This window comes from Gopherus evgoodei, chromosome 12, assembly GCF_007399415.2.
Source record: "Gopherus evgoodei ecotype Sinaloan lineage chromosome 12, rGopEvg1_v1.p, whole genome shotgun sequence".
Lineage (NCBI taxonomy): Eukaryota > Metazoa > Chordata > Testudines > Testudinidae > Gopherus > Gopherus evgoodei.
The window spans coordinates 37,523,854-37,546,573 of NC_044333.1; the positions used below are offsets into that span (position 1 = coordinate 37,523,854).

At 55.5% G+C, this 22,720-nt stretch overlaps 1 protein-coding gene across 1 annotated transcript in view; it reads right to left on the reverse strand.

Moving 5' to 3' along the window:
• Positions 1–22,720, reverse strand: part of GSE1 (Gse1 coiled-coil protein) — a 355,568-nt gene that overhangs the window by 236,535 nt on the left and 96,313 nt on the right. Inside the window, exon 2 of the mRNA XM_030581352.1 lies at positions 757–931. Within this exon, the coding sequence (XP_030437212.1) occupies positions 757–931 (175 nt within the window). The remainder of the gene's footprint in view (positions 1–756; positions 932–22,720) is intronic.

A 22,720-nucleotide genomic window follows, 5' to 3' on the forward strand; every position in this document is an offset into this window, starting at 1 on the left:
ATAGACACAAAAAGGCCAACGGGAAATCTGATCAGCAGGCCTTCGGCCCAGAGGAACCAGCAAGCTACAACGCGTACCCACAGCTGCCCCTTTGGCCAGACAAAGCTCTGCTGGCTAATGACAGGACATCCACATTCCCAACCACCCCCTGCCCCGCACACACTCCTCCCTGCATCCCGGCTCTCAGACTGCAGCTGCCTGGGGCTCACCCAGGGAAGGTGGAGGCCAAGGCACCACACTGGAGCACACTGCCCACCAAGCACCTGCACTGGGAGCAGGGGGGGAATCCCGCCTGCCAAGGGCATAGATTGCCACCCAGCACACAAACCGTGAGGGCCCAGTCCCACAGTCCTTGCAAAGGCAAAGTTTCCAGTAGAGTCGATGGGAGTTCTGCCTGTGCAAGAACAACAGGATTGGGTCCCAAGGTTTTGGGCAAAAGCTGCCTCCTTCACGAGAGGAGCCGAGCCAGAGTGAAAAGGCTGGTCCCAAGCTGCCTTGGTTTGGTCCAACGCGCTGCTGTCACTTCCTGGGACGCCCCAGGTATCCCCTTCTCTGAGTAAAGCAGCAGGGCCCAGCTGTGCCAAGCGCACACACCGCGGCACACCAGGGGATTGGCCGGCCGAAGTCTTGCAAGCGACACTGCAGCACGCAGTCAGAACAACGCGGAGACGGTGGGTCCCTGGGGTCATGCCCCCGAGCTCCAACCTCTGCTACTGCAGGCTCCCCCTATGCCCAGACAGCAAATCTAGCACCTACTTGTAGCTCCCAGGTCTGCGCCTTCCACATCCACGCTCTGCTGGCCACGGTCAGAGCCAGTCTCCTGGGCAGCTCCGTTCCTTGCACCTGGGCTCTCCCCAGCGCCTGCCAGTCGCTGTCTGGGCTCGCTGGCGGAAGGCTTCACAGCAGGTGTCTCCAGAGAAAAGGACAACGCCTGGAACAAAAGCAGAGGAACAGGGACTCAGAACCTTTCCCTGCATGGATATTCAATAGCTGACAGCCAGCATCAGCTTCAGCACTAGGCAGCAGACCTCCCGGCTCCCCCACCCAAGCCCTGGTGCTTGCTACCAGCCTGGAGAAAGCAGGATCCTCCTGCCAGAATGTGTCCCGCTAGTGCTGGGGGGCCTCGGGGTGGAGAGACACAAGATGCTTTTGTTTTTTTTCAGGCAGATTGCACGTGGCTGGGTAAGGGAGCTGTCTGCTGCTCACCAGCCAGCCAGCTCCATGTCTCATGGGGGCTACGGCTGGATCTGAGTGATCAGTCCAAGCGCTTCCAGTCAAGACCAGACAAGAAAGGCTTTGGGGAGGTGGGGGAGGGAGGGCAGGAATCAAAGCAACATCCCTCTCCCTGCCAGTGGCTGCCGCCTGATTATTCTGCTGCTGATTACTCAATGGGCCGGTATACAACTTCCCTCCCCTCCGCTGTGCTAAGACAGCGCGGTCACAGTACATGAGAATCTTACTAAAGAGACACAGGGAGGGTAAGCGTCCTAGGTCCAAAGAGGATTTTGAGGCTAGAAGGGATTGTTACGATTATCTAGTCTGACCACCTAGGCCAGAGATTCTCACCCAACGATTCCTGCATCAGGCCCAGTATCCTAGAGCCTAGAGCATCTTTTTCAGAAAGATGTCCAGGGCCAGATCCTCAGCTGGTGTAATCAGTGTAGCCTAATAGACCTACCTGGGTCTCTTCCCTTCTACACCAGTGAAGAAGCAGGCCCCCAATCTCAATTTAAAGACTCCAGGTGATGCAGACACCATCCCACCTCTTGGCAATCTGATTCAATGGTCAATTATCCATTCCCTTAAAAATGTAGGTCTTATTTCCAGCTTGAACTTGGCTAGCTTCATCTTCCAGCCACTGGATCGTGTTATACCTTAGTCTGCCAAGTTAAAGAGCCCTCTAGTACCAAACTTCTTCTTCCTGCATAGGTACCTCTAGACTGTGATCATGTCACCTCTGAATCTGATTACTGAGAGTGAATAGCCTTCAAAACTCTAATTTCTTTTACACAGCTGCTGCTGGTGGTTTACATTTTGCACTTCAGAGGGCATGAAGAAGGAAACGACATTAGTCTGCGCCTAGTCACCTTCACTGTCTGGTCATAACTTATTCCATTTTCCATTTCATTTTCTGAGACAGATCCATGGCTGGGGTGAAGCAGCACAGAACACAAGGGCCCTCCTTCAGCTGAGGATCCAGCCCTGTTTCTAGACCTTTGCAACTTTCTCTTCTCATGCACCAGCTCCACACAGTAGTCCGTCAGGTCCCAGAGCTGCCAGGAAGGTATCAACAGCCTTACAAATCTATCCACTGCTTCTTTATGTTGGTATTTGAGTTAAAACATTTGTTTGTGCTCCATTGTGCAGAACCACTTCCCCTCCTCTAACACCTACCATGTTGGTCATGCCTACTGTAACTCATAATCTCTACTGTCTCAGCTCTGTTGTGTGCCCTTATTTGCTGCATCTGTCATCCTCTTGTTTAATGCGCATCTGAGAAAATAGTTGTACTGTCCTCAGTTCTTTGTATCTTTAATAAGTGGCAGTAACTAAAGCAGTTAGCTATCCATATTCTAGCTCCAGAACTTCATAAACTTGTGCTGGAATGGATTTTTTCATCTTTGAGACAGAAATGCAATAAAATAGTACTTTAATTTTACTTAACATAACGGCCCCCATTGCTAAATGTCTGGATACATGAAACCTATATACCAAACCCAGCACTTTCCAAAGGGACAGGCTTTATGGAGCTGCACAGAGCTATTCTACAGACTCTCCCTGGCAGACAGACCAGGCCTGTCTCATTAGCTTTGACTTGGGCATATTAAAAAGAGAGCTAGAGGAAGGCAGAGGAGACCAGCTGAAAGAAAAATCCCATGATCAACCAGACAATGGTTTAAATTTATAAACTCAGCCTTGCCTGTGTCACCCTAGGAAGTTGGTGAACGTGGCCCAGAACCCACTGTGTAGGTGTGATTCATGGAGAAGGGTGTGACATATTGACAAATGCGGTCCAACGAAACTCAGCCAACTGCACCAGTCACTCACAGAACTCAGCCATTCCACTAAAGCCAGAAGAAAGAGGACAGCCTTGCACCATGGGCTATTGGACCAGCAAACTCAGGCCCTGCCAGACCAGCCACAGAGAAATTCCCCAGCTGAAGGGTTGCTCCCTCACACCTTAGTACGAGTATCCTTCTTGCTCCAGGCTACCAGATCTCCCTCAGTTGATCTTAACCAGTGGGAGGGGTCATGTGCAGAGCAAGAGACCCAAGTCTCACACACCACAGGCAGCGAGCCTCCCAGCTAATACAGACAGACTTGTGGTAGTGGAGCTCACTAGCTTGCTGAACAGAGCTGTGTGGCCGTTGCAGGGTGGGCTAGCCACCTGAGCTCAGGCCCATCCTATCCCTTGGCTGCAGGGCTGGTGCAACCATTTAGACGGACTAGGCGGTTGCCTAGGGCGCCGAGATTTGGGGGCGCCAAAAAGCGCCCCCCAATTTTTTTTTAAATGGTTGAGCAGCCGCTGCTGCTGGGACAGAGAGGGAGTCTGCCGCCGGCACCCCAGGGGGTCCCCGGGGTCAGGGCGCCGCCACGGCAGCCCGCAGCCCAGGGGGTCCCTGGGGTCAGGGCGCCGCCACAGCAGCCGGCAGCCCAGGGGGTCCCCTGGGTCAGGGCGCCGCCAGCAGCCCAGGGTGTCCCCTGGGTCAGGGCACCGCCGGAGGGGGCGGCAGGCAGCTCCCGTGGAGCTGCCACAGTGGTGCCCGCGGACGGTCGGCTGCTCGCGCGGCTCCAGTAGACCTCCCGCAGACACCACTGCGGCAGCTCCTCCGTAGCCACGGAGCACTGGACCCTCCTCAGGCACCACTGCGGCAGCTCCACCGGAGCCGCGGGACCAGCGCGCGGGGCAGCGAAATTGCCGTCTGCCTAGGGCGCTCAAAACCCTAGCGCCGGTCCTGCTTGGCTGGCTCCAAGCTCGGAGCTAGCCAGAGCCTCCACTGATGCCACAACGTCCACACTGCTATTTTTAACACGCTAGCACAAGCCCCACTAGCGTCTGCCTAAGCAGGAGAGGAAGCCCTGCCGTGTAGACGTACCCATCAGAGAGCACTTCAGGTTGCGCTCGGGTCTGCAGAGAACAGATGTAATGTTCTCTGTAACGCCCAGCAAGTGCACAACCAGTACTCTGGAGCTGGCAACACAGTCGCAAGCACATGCAGCTGCCATGCCAGGCAAAACGCGGCAGCACAGTCTAACACTCACCCAGGCATGGGGACCTGCTGTGCTGAGCGAGAACTAAGCCTCTCCCAGCAGACCCCCCAGCAAAACAGTCAATCCCTGCGTGAGACTTGAACCCAGATCTTCCCGACACGTGCAGCTAATCAAGCCCCGCCCTGCCCTGATTGTTACCAGCCCCTTCCTGCCCTGGGATTCCAGAGAGGATGCAACTGGGCTCTGTATGCTCCAGGACTTGGAAAGAGGAGAAAGGGGCTGTGACCAGACAGATTGGAGAAGTAGTCAAAGCAGGAGGCTTTAGGTCAGGGAAGGAGCCTTTTGATGGAGCCAGACAGGCTTGCAGTAGGGATCGGTGGGATGGGTGCAGGGGCTCCCCACTCCAAGTTACAAACACTAAGGCCAGGGCTGCCGTGCAGAAAGGATTTTATGTTGATCCAATTTTTTGACGGCTTAGTCCTATAAAACTGGGAGAGTCTAAGTAAGATGAATGGTACATGAATTTTGCTGGGAAGCTCTTAGAATCAATGAGCCACACATGTGAGCAGACGTATAAATTTACCATTCGTTTCCTGGAAAGGTTTAATTTATGGAATCCATATGGTAACGCTGCACAACCGCGAGCGCTTGACAAATCCCACAAGCCCTCAAGTGGCAACACTTACTGACTCCAACTGGCAGCTTTCCACTAAATTGCCCGGTCGCTCTGAGAGAGGCCAGGGATGGGAGAGGCTGGCAGCTTTGCCACCACTCAAGATCTGTTAGGCAGCCAAGCGGCCATGTCCTGCCTAATCTCTGCCAGAGCGGTCCCCGGTTCCCCAGGGCTTGTTGAGGGAAACATGGGTGTAACTTTGTGCTGCTTTTTCTCTTGCAATTATTAATAGAAAGTGACTCTTTCCACATGGCGGGGCTGATTGCTGTGTCGGGTTTTCTACTGCACGGCCTCTGCTTTAATTGGGCACCAAGCGCAGCATTAGCCTGCAGAGCCTTATGGGAAGGCTGTGGGCATGCGCAGGAGAAAGGGTGTGTCAGGACCTATCCCCTACAAAGGGAGTCTTGGGACTACTTGACGCAGACGGTAACAGGGCCCCTCTCCTCTAAGTAGAATCTCCCTCCATCCCTATGGGTCAGGGTCCTCATCTGCATTGGGGATCCCAGCCAACAGGGTAGCTGCACTTGTGCAATCCCGTGGTGTAGCCAGGCAAAACCACGGTTTGCACCGGTTCATCTTAGCCCTACACGAAGTCAGGACAGATGGCACCAATGCAAACAATGATTATGCACTAGGGGGTTGCACCAGCAAAGCTAACCTGGTGACAAGCCACTGATGGCTGGAATTAGGGCAAATCCGCACTGCAGACAAGCCGTTAGAATATGGCCAGCAGGCACAGATTAACTGGGATCCCTTCCTGGCTTGTGCTGAGTGCCCTCCTTTCACACCAAGGGAATTCACAGCTGGGGCAATGTGCCAGGGGACAGACCTGGAGGCTGAAATCCTGTCTTTCTAGAAAGAACAGCCCATGTGATTCCCCTGCCAGTGCTTCTCCAAGACTGCCAAGGGAGACACCACCTCTGGGGTGAGAAGGGAGACCAGTCTCCATGCCCCACTCAATCCTGTCAATGAAGGGGCCCATTAGGGTTGGCAACAGGAACACCTGTCCATTAGAAACTGGGCTGAGAACCATCAAACTCATTTTGTATGGGGGGCAGGAGGCCTCTGAACACAGGTCGGACGACTGGGCCTGCCCATCACTGCAGGCATGCCTGAAATGCAGACCGTGAGCAAAAGGGTTTTAGGGCCCATGAGCAGCTCCCTGAACAGGGAGATTTCTAAGGTCACACATCAATGATGATTCCTTCCGCTGCCTCCCCAAACCTCTCCACTTCCCTCAGGGGAAAGAGCCCAGCACCAGCCCAACAAGCACTTGGATTCAGCCAATCCAACCATCCAAGCCCCACAGAAACTGCCAGCAAAAGAGAGACGCTGTGAATAGCTCCCTATGGCTCCCTAACCAGGGGCTGGGCACTGAGGCAGGGAAGAGGTTAAGAGACAGGGAGGATGGATGGCCAGCCGGACAGGAGACTGCTGCCGTCCCATCTCCCACACAGAGCTGGGCATGCATAGGAGATGCGGGTGTTTTCTGGAGAGGAGGCACCCACCCAGCGTTTTCAGCTCAGTTCACGCCACCAGCAGGAAACGTTGTGTCCTGGCCAGCAGCCCCCGCTGACACGCTGTCCTCGCCTCACCCCGACGCCGAAAGAGACGGGAAACAAGGTCCCGCGAGCTGAGGCCAGGACAGAGCGAGCGGCAGCCTCGCCAGGTTTCAGCCAAACTCTTTGTGTTCCAAACTCCCTTCCTCGGCCTGCTGAATGGCTGGCTGCCGAGGGCTTGTTCCTCTGTTCAGGGTCTCCCTGGAGATGGCAGAGGCTTTTCCTCAGGCCGGGCCCCCTGAGGGGGCAGGGATAAGTATGCTGAGACTCTCACATCTTCTTCCCTTCCTGCGCTGGTTGTGGGGAGAGGGGCCCTGCCGCAGCAGGGCCAGAGTAGGAAGCTTCGGCACGGCCCAGCCACCACTCCGACTTTTAGCTGAGTGGCCCCTGGGGTGCCACCATGGAGCTGGCTGGCTGTTGAGAGGGGAGCTGTGTGTTCCTCAATGTGCTGGCGGGTTTCAAGGGGAGACTGAATCCCTGAGGTACAGCTCTACCCTGAGATCCTGCAGGGGCAAGAGGGCTGTGAATGGCACAGTCAGGCCCTACCTGAATATTGATTTGCTGTAATACACGGGAGAGTAAGATACAGAGAGTCTGGAACACTGGTAACCAGGGCGTTATTCCACAGGCCATACTGCACCAGTGCCAGGAGACTGTTACTTAGGGTTACCAGATAGCAACTGTGAAAAAACAAGACAGTGGGTGGAGGGTAATAGACGTCTATATAAGAAAAAGTCCCAAAAAACCTGACTGTCCCTTTAAAAATGGGACATCTGGTCACCCTACCATTACTGGGCATGTCACATGCATGGAGCAGGGGGTTGTTAGGCAATCAGTTACCAGGGTAGTTAACTAGCAAATCAATACTGAGTCAATACTGCTCAGGGTGCTGTGCTGCCACCGGCGCCCTCTCCTGGAGATGTGAAACCACCTGTAATCGTCAGGAGTCTGATCCTGCTCCCACTGAATTCAGTGGACGTTTTACCATTGATATTGGGGGAAGGGGCAGGATTGGGCTCTAATGCTCCCAGGGCACATCCCCCCTTAGAGTAAAGGTGTTATGCCTGGCATCCTGGCCAAATTCCAACTCAGGTTGTCACATTCTGCCTCCCTAAATCCACCCCCACCACCAGCTGCAACTAGTTACAGGGCTCGACATCACTTTTTGTCCTAAAACTGCTAGGCAAAGTTAATGTGTGCTGTTAATCAGCTGCCACATTCCACCCCAGAGGTGGCTGCACATTGCTGCCAGGCAAATGATTACCTACCTGTTGGGAAGCATAATTACTTAGAGTTTGGGAATTGCTTTGAGATCCTCAAATGAATAAGTGTTAAAGAGTAGTGCAAATAATTACTAATTATGATTATTACTGGCTAGGTAATATGTGCAGCAATAGGCAATTAGGAGTAATTCAAGGTATATTATATACCAGATCGAGTGTTAATTAAATGTGATGCTTGACATGATTGGCAACAGCTCCTCCAGTCCTAGCAGATGAAGGTGTCCTTCGATAATTATCCATTGGCAGATTATTGGCATGCCAGGCCAGCGCTGCCTCTTGTGAAAAGGAACAGGCTCCTGACGAGAAGCAGCCTGGTTTACGGATGCACTGACTTGTGGCAGCCCTTGCAATCCCAGTCCTAGTCCTCTCTCAAGCAGACACTGTTCCTACTGGGCCAAACTGTGTAATAGGGACCAACTGAGACACCATCTGACTCCATCTTCCCTTCCAACCTAAGGCAGGAGTTAAATCTAGATCCCTAATGGTGAGAAGCCAGTGAGGAACTAGACATCCAGATCCCTTCTCAAGGTTCCAGTGTAAGAACCCAGTCCAGGTTTTACCATCTACCTTCCACTGGGAAGGCTGCCAACCAATTTACTAAGCACTCTCCAAAGTCGGGGACAACTATAAGGCTAGGGGCTTGTGCTGGCACCATGGGGAAAGCGGGATGGATTTCTGAGCCTGGCCCTAGCAGCCCTGCTGGCGTTTCAGTACATTCTCCTGCAAGGGAAGCAGCACTGCCCTTTGATTAGATTCCTTCCAATTACCATACAAGCTAGGGAGTTGGCCTGCAATTCCTGGGAGAGGGAGAGCCTTTTGATTATCTGACAGTGTAATGTTCTGCAGGAGCTGCCCAGCTCCCCCTAGACATGGTGATTATCTTGATGGAAGTGCCAGAGCGGGCTGTGCTGCCAAGCAAACAAACAAACCACAGCAAGGCTCCCTGCTCTGTTTCCCCCAACAGTTAGCGCTGTAGCCCCGTGGCAGGCGACCTGAGCTCAAAGCAAGGAGGCCAAAGCACAGCCTTGTTTGGTCTCAGTGCCGCAGATGCCCCGGGGGAGGAGCTGGGGCCGCTCTATTCTCCAGCTGGAGAGGGTGCCCTGAAAAACAGGAAGGGGCCCAGAAATGGAGGTGAATGTTCACACAGTGGCATACACTATAAGGCCAGGAGGGACCCCCCAGATCACCTAGTCTGCTCTCCCGTACAACCTCCAACAGCACGCGGCCATCTCCACACCAAACTAACAACCAGAACTGAGCCAAAGTATTATAGCCCATCAGGAGACTCAACCGCTGTGTGAGAAAAGGGGGGACCAGCAGCCCCTGCATTGGCAGGGAACTGATTGAGATACACCCAGATGATCCTGGCAAGCAACCCATACCACACGCTGTGGAGGAAGGTGAAAACCTCCCAAGAACCCACCACCACACAGGGTGATCAGTTAGACCCTGAGCATGTGAGCAAGACCCAGCCAAGCACCTGGGAGCGAATTCTCAGCCACCCAGAGCCCTGGCCCACCCTGCCCAGTGCCCCAGCTCCAGCCAGATGCTTCAGAGGAAGGAGGGGGACCACTCAGAAAGTGCCCCCAAGGGGCAGACAGGAGACTCTCAAGGCAGCCCTGGATATACGGGATATTTCCATCTCTGACACCTCGAGGCTCCAGCTTGGCTCTTCAGGGCAGCCTCTTGGCCCATGACACCCACTCTTGCTGCCAGAGTCTGGCACCAATGTGCACTTCCCTAACCTGGGGGCAGGTCTGTGCTGAGCACCCTTCCATGGTGTCGTTAGACTGGAGCTAACAGAGCTCTCTGGAGGGGGGAGCGGGGCCTTGCTCTGCAGGTATGAGGCATCAGAATCTCAAGGCAGGAGGTTCCTGGAATGGACCTAGGAAGGAAGATGCCGATGCTGGCTCTGGGAAAGCTCCAGGTGGGAGCCACAGACCATGGACAGACAGGCTGACAGGGGCTGGGAAGTGCCAAAAAACAACAGAGACTGAAATACAGGATCGAGCCCCCTCTGGTCCCAGGGAAAACACGTCAGTGCTTCCTCTCTACCCCAGCAGCCATCCTGCTTCCTCCTTCCCCCATCTTCTCTCTCCCTCCCACTCAAAAGGGCATCCCACCACCTTTCGGTGACATGATTGCTCACAGCCAGCAGTACCTGACCTGCCGGGCACAGGGAACCTTGCCTTGCTAGCCCCTGACACATGGCAATGGCCGCAGAATTCTGCCTCTTCCAAGGCAAGCGATGCTACCCCTTGCTGAACTGGGCCTAGCACTGGAGAGGACAATCTCGCCCTGATGGGCACAAAGCTCTTCCCGTCTGCATTTACAGATCTGACATGAAGAGGTCCACATGCCAGCTGGTCTCTTACGCAGCCCCCTCAGAGGGCTTGAGGGATGTGTTGTTCATTCCCCGGCTAGCTCAGCCTCCTTGGATCCTCAGCAGGCAAACTATCTCTTTGTACCACAGGGTGTCTTTGCCTGGCTGTTGGTGCAGCACACACAGAAAGCAGACACACCGATCCCTGCTGACACTCCAAGGAGAGGAGCTGTTAAGCTTCCTGTCAGGACCAGAGCAGAGCCAGACTGGTGCATATGCAGCAGGGAGAAGGCTTCAATGCAGCTGGAATCCTGAGCCACGAAACAACCAGGGACAGGTGCTAACCAGCGAGGAACCTCTCGAGAGACACCCTATCCCTGGCGCACAGTCCAACAGCTCTCCCCTTCCCCAATGCATCGGCCAGGCCATTGTGTATTAGGAAAGTGCACAGCAGTGCCAGACTGTGGCAGCGAGTGTGGGTGTCTGGGCCTCCCCCGTGCTATCTGTCAGAAAATCATTCCCGGTTACACAGATAAGAAATAATTGATGCAAAGAAGCCATCTGTTTGTGAACATGGAGTATCTGCTCAATTAGGAGGAATCTGTCCAGCCAGATAAACCATCTCTCCATCCCTACTCACACGGAGGGCTTTGCACCCTGACCATGTCCTCAAAGACTCACAACCAATTAGCGGCAAACAGCATGATTTGGGCACTAACTTGTTAACTAGCACCCCAAGGCTCTTCCGCGGGCAGAGCGGGGTGCAGGGGAAGCCGCCGGGAGTGCAGGGGCCTCAGACATGCCACCTTTTCTACTGATGCACAAGAAAGCTCTAAAGCTCAACAGATGTTGCAGGAGTTTGTCAGGGAGGCCGGCCGCGAAGGGCTCACAGCAAACAAGCCCTGACCAAACGCTGAGCCTGACCAGCTACTTCCAAGCCTGCTGCTGGGGTGAGAGGAAAACAAGGGGGCAGAACTCCCTGCAGGGAAGATGGCACTTCCAGCAGTGTAGTGCCAGGGCCCCATGAAATGAGAACTGGCAGGCTCATTCCAGGGACAGGTCTATCTAGACAGCAACACACAGGGACCAAGCGTCTCTGCCTAGCTGATGCATCATGCACAACAGGTGCTGATCAGAAACAAGAAGTGAGCCCCCCGGACGGGAGCCTGCCTTCTCTGCAGGATGGCGTTCAGTTTGCTGTGTTTCTGCTTTGCCAGCTGCATCTCTAGCTTGCGCCATTTACTGGACCCAAAGGTGCATCGTCCCGGAGCTGTTGCCTGGCTACAGCAAACCCAACCCATCCCTGGCTGCAGTTCCCCTGACTTTGCTGGAATCACATCAGGGTCGAGTTTGACCTCTGAAAAGGAAGGATGGTCCAGTGGCTAACACAGAGCAGCAGCAGGAGTCATGAAAGCTGGCTTCCGTGGCTCGCTATCACTGTATAGCCTCGAGCAGAACACTTCGCCGCTCTGTGCCTCAGTTTCCCCACAAGCAAAATGGAGATAAGAATTCTTCTTTCTCAGGATTCATTGCAACTACCCCTGCCCCACTCACCCACTTCCCTGCAACCTTATCACATAGGGCCACGTCTGCAGCTGAAGCATTGCGGTTAGGATGGTTAGGCAGCGGGTTAGCATGCTGGGACCCTTTCCACTCCCAGCAGAGGGCCTGGCTGCCTGGTAACATGGGCTATATATTGCCAGAAGGGGAATGTTAAAGTCACGTGTTATTAAAATACAGGACACAGTGGGGAAACTGACACAATGGGCTGTTCCTACGAGAGAGGTCCCTGCTCAGCAGCCAATCAGAATAACGTCCACCCCTCTCAACAGCCAATCAGACTTCTTAGCATTTCAGGAGCCATGACAATGTTGGGCAATCCTCAGTGTTGATTGGCTACTGATTTATCACTTCCTTTGAGAGCCCCCAGGGGGCAGCAGAGCACACATCGGCTCCACCTGGCCTTCGCCCCACGCCCTTGTCCTGTGCACTGGGTGGTGCAGGCGACTGGGACGTTGTTATTATTAACGTGGACAGAGCTGTGCTGTCAGCCAGCCGGCTCAGTTTATCACATCCTGACAGCGCATTAGAGGAGCGATCACTGGTCTACTTGTATTTTCCAGTCCCTACCTGGGGTATTACAGTGAAAAACGTCAGCTCAATTCCAGGGAAATTCTTCAAGGTGACAGAAATGTTTTGGGGGAAAAAGGCTCTAATTGGAACCGATGTCAATTGTACCTTAAACTTACAGAGAGCGGAAGAGACACTGCATACATGTAAGTTACTTTGGGGGCTGATTTCCATCAGATAATAACAGAAACATAAGGATAGCACCAATCAAACTTACTGTACTGTCCAATTCAGTGGACTCAGCTCTGCCACAGCATAGTGAGGTATTTTGAGAAGTCCTTTCTAGGCAGAGCAGCTGGTATTAGCCACAGTTTGACTATTTAGAGGTGGTAGGGCCCAGTGGTTTGAGCAGGGTACTGAGTTCCACTTGCACTTTGGGCACGCTCAGTGGGCCTCAGTCTTCCCACCTGTGGAATGGGGCTAATCTGCTCCCCTGTCTTTGTAAAGCATGTTGAGCTCTTCGGCCACCTCAGCACCAAGGATTCTATCGACGTTACACAGGTCTCTCTAGGGATCAGACTGATAGAAAGGGGAGGCTGACACAGGTACAATACGAGAGAGTTAGCCCTCCTCACTCTCCTAACGGGCCTAGGCTTTTCCTGGCTTCACCAGGAGCCAAAGACTCATTGTAATCTGAGAGAGGAAGTGCCAGAGATGTCACCAGGATGCCTGATTCTCCTCCTACAGCCGGCTTCCTCCTCCTCTGCCCTGGCGCGACAGCTCTCTGCCCAGAAGAGCTGGACCCATTTACTCTAGTACTTATCTGTGCAAGTGCCTGATTTGCACACACAGATGGCAGGGGGAGGGAGAGGCACCAGGGCAGTGCCATCCTAGCTGGGGGTGCAGAGACAGTGCCCCCTCCACGCTCCACACTTCCCTCAGGTTTTCCCTCAGGGTGATTCTAGTGCTGGGCAGCCAAGCAGCTATGCATCAGCGAAACTAATGCAGCTACTCGGCCCCTGGAGTCGGACTGCTTCATGGCTAAGCACACAGAGCACCTTCCTCCCAACCTGCACTGTGCCCTGCCTTCTCCGCCCTGGGCACTTCCCACGCAGCCGGCCTGCAGGGGCAAACACTTTCTGTGGCTATGGGCCGGGAGACAAACACCTGCCCAGCACAAAGGAGATTAAAGCCACCAAGAGCTCGACCCCAGGCCTCCTACAAGGCTGGAGGATGGGTTAAGCTTAGACCAACAACAGAGATGAGCCCTGGAAAACTAGGAATCCTGGATCCCTGTGGGAGTGTGTGAGAGAAACTCCCGGCCCAACCCCCCTACACAGCCAACCCCACCCCTCCACGCTCAGGGGTGTTCCACCTCTCGGGCCCTGATCTCTTTCTAGCAGGAGCCTCAGGGATTCAACAGGCGGAGGTGGAGAGACAGACTCCAGAGCTGACCTTTGCAGACCCCAGCCTGGTGCCGAGGTGCGAGCCCCTGGGGAAAGCAACTTTATCCTGAGTGAGTTTAGCCCCAAGCCTGGCATCCACAGCTTGGCTGAGCCAATTGACCAAGGAGCAGAAGGAGGCCACCCAGCTCTCTCAGGGCGCGTCTACACAGCCCGTGTCAATGGGCTCATGCTAAATAGCTGTGGAGCTCGCTGGAGCTCAGGCTCGGAAGCTAGGAAGGGGACGGGCTTCGGGGCCTCAGCCGTAACTTCAACACGCTGCCTACACAGCTAGTTCAGAGCCCTGGCACGAGTCCTGCAAGCCAGAGCGTGTCGACCAGGGCAGGGCAGACGTACCCTCCGTGGCATTAGCCGAACACTGGGGCCTTTCCCACCAGCTGTCCAAGCTCTTCATTAGGCTGCGGGTTTTGCTGCCTACAAAGTTGTTTGTTTGGTACCTTCACCCCCCGTCCCCCGCCTCCCAGCCCCAATGATTATCGGATGTTACCTTCCAACGGGCCAGTAAGGGACCCTATGCTGCTCCTCATCAGCTTAGGCCCTCTCCTTCCAGAGCGCCAATGAAGCAGGAGGAGCAATGAGGTAATCGGCTTTTGAATAACTCCCTGCCCCAGGGGAGATGGCCTAAACCAGGCTGCCTTGGAAAGAGCTACCCATTGATATGCAAAAGGGGCTCTACCTTGCAGCCTCTGCAGCTCCCAGCAGCCGGCTCCCCCTTGCCCACAATGTTGTTCTCAGACCAGACAGTCCCAGTCGCGCTGCACGGAAAGGCTGGAGAGCAGAGCTGCAGGCCAGCAGGGGAGAGACACCAACCGAGAGGGCTGGGCACGTGTGTCTGACTGGGAGAGGCCCCCTGATCCATGCACATGCATATACCAACATACACGCGCGGTGTACAACCTACATTAGAAACAGGCCAGACGCAAACCCCCAGGCCCAAGTTCCGAGCCAAATCGTGTATCTGCGGCAGAACCAAAACCCTGGATCCAGAAACTCCCAAACGTAGGGGTTCAAAATGCAAATCCGAACTGCCCCTACAGCTGCAGGTCTGCCTGTGATCCAGGTCTGGCGTCAGATGCATTCCTGCCCTCCATGCCCTGGCTGCGGCCATAGCTTTGTGGTTGGGAGTGGCACTGGTTTCTGTCTCAGCGAAAGCTTTCATTTTACTGACCCCCCTCCCCGCACATAGGCAGTGCAATCCCGTGATGCGGTCCAAGACCCAGGAAGCACAGCTCAGCACAGGAATGCAGGTCTCCAGCTTCTGGAGACCTCTTCCAAAGCTGTTGCAAGGCAAGTTCTGATCTTTACAGTCAATTTCAGTGCTTCCCGGACCTGATCCCAATGACTCCAATGGGCTTTTGATCAGCCCCAGATCTACTCTGGGGGCCGTGCCATTGGACACGCATGCAGGGTCTCCTCTGAATTCAACAGGAGCTGAGCTTACAGCTCAGCAGAATTGTGTTTCAATGTTCTCTACATTAGATTTACCTTACAACAGCTGTGAAAGCATCTTCCTACTAAGCTAAGGGGTTTTTCCTGCCAGCGATGCCATCCGAATGCCACATAGGCAGCTTCCCACGTCCCTCTTCATTTGCTTTACCCATGAAATGCTCAAAAGCAAGAAAAACCTGGTCATTTCAGGGGTGATCTTTAGCATTGCACTCACATCGCATTTGCATGCAAGCCATCCTGTTGGCTAATTTAGACATTTAACTGGCCAGTATGGGTGGAACTGGGATTGCACGGCATGAGCAAATCACACGAGTGCATTCTGTGTGCTCAGCTCTGAAACACTGGGCCTTGTGCTGCTTTCTGATTCCAAAAGTTCATCCCTTGCACCACAGTTTGCCTCCCACCTTCTTCCCCCTCCTCGCCATCCACCCTCTGCCTTTTAAAATCCAATCAAATGCCACTCCACTGTACTGACTGCAGGCCATTCCATGCTGCACGGTGACCTAAATCAGCCAGCTGCAAATTGGCACTGCCTGCCATCTGCTTCCAAGAACGAGTTCCCCTGCGCCTGTGGGGCGTGTGCCTGGATTCGCTAGCAGGGAAGGGGAAGGGTGCCAGCGTTCAGCTCAGCTTGTCTGGCAAGAGCCCTCCCCCCCCCCCCCCCGTAAATGAGAAACAAGCGCGCGGGAAGTTCACGGTCAGGAAACAGCAAACATGGCTAGGGGAAGAAAGACCCCCTGATTGGCTCAGACAAGCATGTGGGCAGGGGCTAGGTGGGGGCTCTTCCTGGCAGATCTTTCCCAAGCACGGCCTAGCTCAGTGGCAGTTCTCAGCCCCAGGTCTAGGAGGGGCAGGGTAACCTGCTGGAGCGGCTCTGGGAGCTGCAGATGCACTCGTTAATTAAGGGCACATTGAAAAGCCCTTCAGTCCTGTGCTGCGACAACAGGCCTGGGCGCATCACTGCAGTGCAGGTGCACTCCCTGACATCCAGCAACTGCTGCAGCCTTGGAGGCCTTTAGAGGCATGTGTGTTAGCAGCCGCCCGGCCACAAAGCTAACATCGGAGAGAAGGACGCGCTGCTGGCTTAGGAGCACGGGGACGCAGCGTGGGAAGCAGAGTGAAGCCTAAGGACTGGTGCCAAATGTGCCCACTATTCAGCCTGTGCATTTCTGCACCAAACGCCCTACAGGCCCTGTCAGCAGGGGTGTTTGGAAAACCTCAGGCTCAACTCTATTTATTACACACATATTTGCTCTACAACTTCACCTTTAAATGAAGAGCTGTACTGTACCTGCTGCACAGAGTCGGGGGGAAGGTGCATGTAATAAGCTGGGAAGCATGTATGTGCACCACTGCCCTCTAGTGGATGGAATCAAAACCACTTAACGGTGTGTCATGCACCCTATATGGCTAGCAGCTGATGGAGAGTCTCCTTTAGCTCAAGTGATCTCAAAGGGCTGTGACTTTGGGAGCTGCCAGAGCTGTGCTCCAGCTGGCATGCAGCATACTGACAAGTGCCTAGGTGGCCTTGGGCTTACTGCAGGTAAAATGAATTCTTACATTCATTCCCTAATTTCCAGGCGCGGGGCAGTCACCTGTGTGCCCCAAATGCAGCATTGCAACGGGCTGATACAGACTATATTCTCCATCTCCCTAGGGAAGCTAGCTCCATGCAAGGTCTCGGCTCACCATCTCCCCCATCATGCACTGGGACATTTTCCATGAACCACTGACCCGGAGGAGTCGTACCACCTCTAACCTGGAACGCAGAGAGATTCAGCACCTGCCGAAGGGACTCTGCCCTTCTCCCAGCACTGCTGACCTCCTGCCATTCTGTGCCCTTTAATAACAGGACTTGGCACTTAACGCTCTTCCAGCACTTTGTGGCTATCGGCTCGTTAACCCTCGCAACCCCCGTGTGAAGCTGCCGGAATTATCCTCTCCGATTTACACAACGGTGAGAGAAACCTGCACACAGGTTAAGTGACTTGTGCAAGGCCACATGCCACGCTAAAGGAAGTCTGGACTTCCTGGCTCTCGGCCCTCTGCTCAGTGCACCTAGGCCACTCTGCCTCTCGCTCACATTCACAGACCTGGCCAGTAACCCCCTGCCAACTACTAGAAACACAGCCCTAGTCCAAGAGCACCATATCACCGAGAGAAAAGGGGTGGACCAAACCCCAGAACCAAAGATCCAGAATTCCCCAGGCCCGCTTCACATGCACTTTAGAGGCTCAGAGCCAACTCTGGGGTGCAGGTTGGCTACTGGACAGCATCCTTAGCAAGCCATCATCAACTCCCTCTGGGTCCTGCTGCATCTCCTCCTAGCAGGGCCAGAAAAGCACAACACTCTCTCTCTCTCTCTCTCTCACACACACACACACACGCCACACCACCCCAGGTGTCCAGGGGAATCTCCAGTGAGGAAAGAACAGCTCTCAAATGGTGGGTGAAGGTGGGAGATCCTGCCCCAAATCCTTGCTCCTCAGCTAACTCAGCACTTTTGCAAGGGCCAGTCACACAGACTTTAGCAGTCAAGGTCTCATGAACAACCCGAACTAGAAATTGGGCCATTCTGTGGCTTGTCCAGGATTCCCTGGCTCCAGTGGGGTCAGCTATTCCTGGCTGGCACTGGCAGTTCTCAAAGTAGCATGTCAAAATGAAAGTACACTTCGAGGAGTAAGGAAGAGGGTATGCTTGATCTTAGCTCATAGGCCAAGAAGCGAATGGAGTAAGGAAGAGGGTAATCAGAATGACAGGATTTTGAAATCCAAATACCTTGCAACCTGCCAGGGCTGAGAACAAATGCACTAGGCCATCAGCAAGGTGGGATTCCTGGGGCTCTCCAGTGATTAGGCCCATTGGCTTGACATCAGCATGGGGAATATCAGACCTTTCACCTGTCTGTGGCGGCTCGGCCTAGTTCTGCCTTTCTGGCTCTGACCGAGGGCGAGTCCTGGCTCTGCCTGTGCTCCAGGCATAGAGAATCCCACAAGGAAGGGAGAGGGGCTGGGAGGGTCTGAAAAGCTGGAAGCAGCTGCAGCAGAACAAGGCCCCCAACGCTGTGGCCTGAGGTTGGGGTTGGCGGCCAGATACTTGCTTGGTGAGTGAGGTGAGTTTTTAACAAGGTCCAGCCCCAGATTTTGCGGGCTTTCTAGGGGAATAAAATCCCCAGGCGAGTTTGCTCTTCCTCTCAGCAGTAATTGAGACATTTGCTCCCCCCAGCAGGCTTGCGAATCTGCACTAAAAGTAAAAGGCATTTGGAGTGTCTACAGCTGCAGCAAAGGGCTCCCTCCAGCTCCTTTTGTGGGGAAAACTGCTGAGCCCTCCCGCTCATGCTGGGCTTCTCACGTCTACCGCGTCCTACCACCAACAGTTACAGCTGGGGAGGGGAGGACAGCGCTGGAGTTACTTGTTAAGCCAGATATTTTCAGCCGCTCTGCACTCCAGAACCTCCCCTCTCCCCCCCTCCCCCCCCCCCGCCACAGGAGACCCTGACAGAGAGTATCAGCTCAAGCAGCCATTGTTCTAGTGCCTCCATCCCAGAGCACAGGCCAAGCCCTGCAGTCCTCAGTGGGGTAAATCTCCCCCTGCACTCAGGGTCTGGTACTTAGCACTGGATGAGGTCCAGGTGAACCCCAGGTCTCTTGTAGGAGCAGACAGAAGAGCCCCAGGTTCTCCTACCCCGGAACAAGATCCTCAGAAATCTTCTCACCCACCACTGCAATGCTGCCACCTCTGGAGTAGAGCTCGACAGCTGTTCCGCTGCGCAGCAACACTCTGCAAGCATTTGAGACAGGAAGTGAAGGGAAATGTTTGAGCCAGTTGGGTTTGACAGGGACAGCCCCATCAACACCAGCTCTGCACGACTCCTTGGCTTCGATTCCCAGTGGGCCCTGAGATGTGCCAGCCAGGTCTCGGCTCCCATGGAAGGGCTCCAGTGTCCCTGTTCCCTCACACAGCATTACCAGCAACGATGCTGCACCCGGTCAGGACACCATTCTGCTGAGCATTTCTACGCACTTTGCACACAGTCCTGGATCGCGCCTTTCACCTCCCACCCACCCCCAGCCACGGTTATCCCAACCTTCCAGAGGGGAAACTGAGGCATGGAGCTGGGACAATACTGAGTGTTCAGTGCAGCAGCGCTGCACTCTCTGGTTAACTGTTTGCAATCCTGTACCAGGGGGCTGCAGTGAGGGTGACTGGGGGGAGCGGAGGGGCTTTGAGGGCCCTGCATAGGAAGGGCCAGGAGCACTCAGCGTTCTTGTGGGATGCTGACAGGCCTCGTGAAAGGCTCGCTGAGGCCGTCTCCTCGGCAGCGAGCTCATCGTGCCAGGGCCGCATGCCCCACTGCCAGATTTCAAGTTTCTCAGGCGCGTTTGCTTTGCAGAAAGCCGGAGACTGTAATTACAGCTCCCACAACCTGCCATTAAAAACCAGAAATGCTCCAGTGAGGAAGAGCACATGAACCCTTCGGAGGCGGGGGACATGCCTGCGCGCTGTGCACCCTGTCGCCTGGCAGGAGGTGCTGCTCTACAGGGTTAACGGGAAACCTGGGCCGGCCTTCCAAATGCATCAGCCAAGATCCCCGGGGAATGGCTGACGGCTCCCCCGTGCGATGCACGAAGCCATGTATCTGGGCTTGGTGAGCTGGGAAGAGGAAGCTGGCTGATGCCCTGCCAGAGAAGCAGCGCCCAGTCATCAAGGCAGATCCCCTAGACACACTGCATGCAGCTGGCTGCAGCATATGGCCGCGTACAGTGGGTGACTCCGCTGATTACCTGTGCCCTGAGCTAGGTCCCAGAGCAACGCCACAGGTGTGGAGGCTCAAGCAAGCTGGGCAGGTCTATACCACTCTGCAGCTGCCCTAGAAAATGCCCTGTCCCTGGCAGTGGGAAGTTGCCCCATGCCCAGCCAGCACTCCACTGCAGACACTCCAATGCAGGTTTCAACTAGCTCCTGCACTTGCTGCCGGGCTATTCCCCAGCCCAGTGTGAAATGACACTGGCAGCAGGGAGACTGTCCCCTCGTCACTCAGCTCTCCATGCTCACAGCTGCAGACATTCACCCCTCGATTGGCTTCACCTCGTTTCTCCTACTCAGTCCCGCCTGGGTCAGATCAGCTCCACACAGCACTCATGGACCAGCCCCTTCCCTGGCCACCCTGCCATCCAGGCACCGCGCGCCGGGGACTGCCGTACTATTTAACGGTGCCCAGGCCTGGGGTCTCCCAGCATGGTGCCGAGCGGGCACCCTGCCTCCCTGCCCACGGCTGGGTTGCAGGCTGCCATGGGGTAGGGATGCAGAGGAGAGTCCTGCTGTTGGATTCACAGCTGGGCTGAGGGGCTTCATGCTTCATTGGAAGTGACAGCCCGCTTCCCCCCGCGCTCGCCAGCAGTTCCTGGCTCCTAGGCCCCCGGGCCAGCCCAAAAGGGCCCTTTTACCACAGCCCACGTTGGGGGGGAGGGGCGGCACAAGACGGTGATAGAAGAAGGGTCCCATGAGGATGGAGGTGGCCCAGGGGCTAGGACCAGAGATCACATTCATGGGCCCAGCTGCCCAGCACCAGGAGTGGGAAGCAGGAGATGGGGGGCGCCAGGGACTGTTCTGGCCCCGGGGTGCTGCCGCCAGCACCACAGACAGCCTCAGCCCCTGAACCGTAGACGCCAGGGCAGGGCAAGCTGCTGGCTCTCCTGGGGAAGACAGGGAATCAGAGCAACAGCAGGGCCCTTCGGTGCCATTCCCCAGGAGCCAGCCGGCCAGCCGCAAAGGGAGCCTTGACGTGCGAGCTCTCACCCCTCGCAGCAGCATCCTAGACGCTAGGGGGCAAAGGGGGGAGAGATGCCTCCTGCACAGCAATCACTGCTGCCGGCCGAGAGTCGCCACATGCCCACTAGGCTCTGCCCAGGCCCCTGCCCCGCACTCAGGGAAAGCCACAGCAGCAACGTGACCTGACCTTGCAGCGCGGCTGCCGCAGGAGCCCCAGGGAGCTCTGACGGCAGCTGTCTCCCAGCCCCTCACCGCCCCCTCCGGCCTGCAGGAGTGCAGTCATCCCCTCCTAGGAGCTCACAATGCACAAATCCTCCCCCACCTCTCTCAAAGACCCAAGGCCACCCACCTCACTCCCCTTCTCCAGCCCCCCCGGGAGACTACCTCAGAGCCAGTTCTCCCCCTCAGCCCCCAATGCATACCCCCTTCCTCATCTGCTGGCCCAAGCCCCCCACTCCCCAAGCCTCCCTTCACAGCCTGCTCCCAGCACATCCCTGCCTTCCAGCCCTGCCCGCTCATGGCCTCCGCGCACAGGTCTACAGCGAGAGACATGGCGCTGCTCCGATCAGACCCACGCAGAGAGCAAACAAGCCCTGGCACCAAGCGACGTTGTTCCCTGCCTGGCAAGGAACAGGTGGCACTACGGCTCCGGCAGCCAGGGACGTGCCAAGCACTTGGCTGTGGCTCTGTCTCGCTGCCAAGCCCTGGGATGGCACAGCCGCCACCCTTCTAACGCCGGCGTTAACTCAGTGTGCCGCTCGCTCATCAGTCCCTGGCCCACTGCCCTCACAGAGTCGGGGATCTGCACGCTTGCGTGTATCTGAACAGCGTGGGCAGGCCCGTCTGTGTGTACACACCAGAGCTGTGTGTCACGGCACGGCTGCGGTGATTACTCAGTCTCCAGTAGCTCAGTAATTAGGCCTGCTGCAAGATCCCACACAATATGCTGGCACTTATCTCACAGCTGCCCCCAGACTGCCTTGGGTTACACAACCTCCTCCCTGACATCCAGGCGTGCGCTCTCAGTGGGCTGGGTCTTTTAATAAGAGAGACGCAGCTTCCTACTTCGGTTCTAATCCAAGTGCCTAGCCCTGGGGTGGGGCAGTGGAGGTGCCAGGGGGAGAGGGCAAAGCAGGGAGGGCTGGTCAGGCAGATTCTGCTGTCCCCCCCGTCCCCCTCTGGGGGTATCACATAGGCAGGGTCCTGGGGCTCAGGGAGCAGGATGCTGCCCTACCAGGGACCAATCGCAGAAGCTGGGGTTTGGGGATGTTTCATTGCTCTGGGTTTCAGGAAGGCTAAGGCACCTGCTGTCACTCCCCCAGCCAGTGCCCAGGCCCCCCAGCCCAATAGCCCTCCCCACCCAGTAATGGGCCCCTGGCTCCCAGTCCCCTGCTCTAATCACTAGACAGCTCGAGCTACATACTGCCATCCCATGGAGTGGGCGGATCTGTGCCCATATTAATGGCACCACTGCATCTGGTATCAGGTTTAACACAGCCGTTCAGATCACCGGCGCAAAGGGCAAACAGCTGATTAGACAGCAACGTGATTTCATTTCACTCCCGGCCGATGTTCATCCAAACCTGGATTACAGTCAGCACTGGCCGGGGGTTCCAGCAGGATGGCCTGGTCTGTCTACAAGCCTATATCACGAGAGCTGTTCACAATCTCGCTCAGTCGCATGAGAACACGTATGATGCCGTGACGTCCTCACTGGCCGCACTGGACAGCCATCCATGTGCATATGCAGTACGTGAGCGTGGCGATGCGTATAAAGAGCCTGACTACAGCGTGTGTGCACCTTTAGTGTTTCAAATGTCCGACACACTGGGAACTATCAGCTGTGAGGGTTAAATGGTTCCCAGGGAGGAGAACTGGGGCGTGTGATTAGCACTAGGATTACCTGCGCGCAGAGC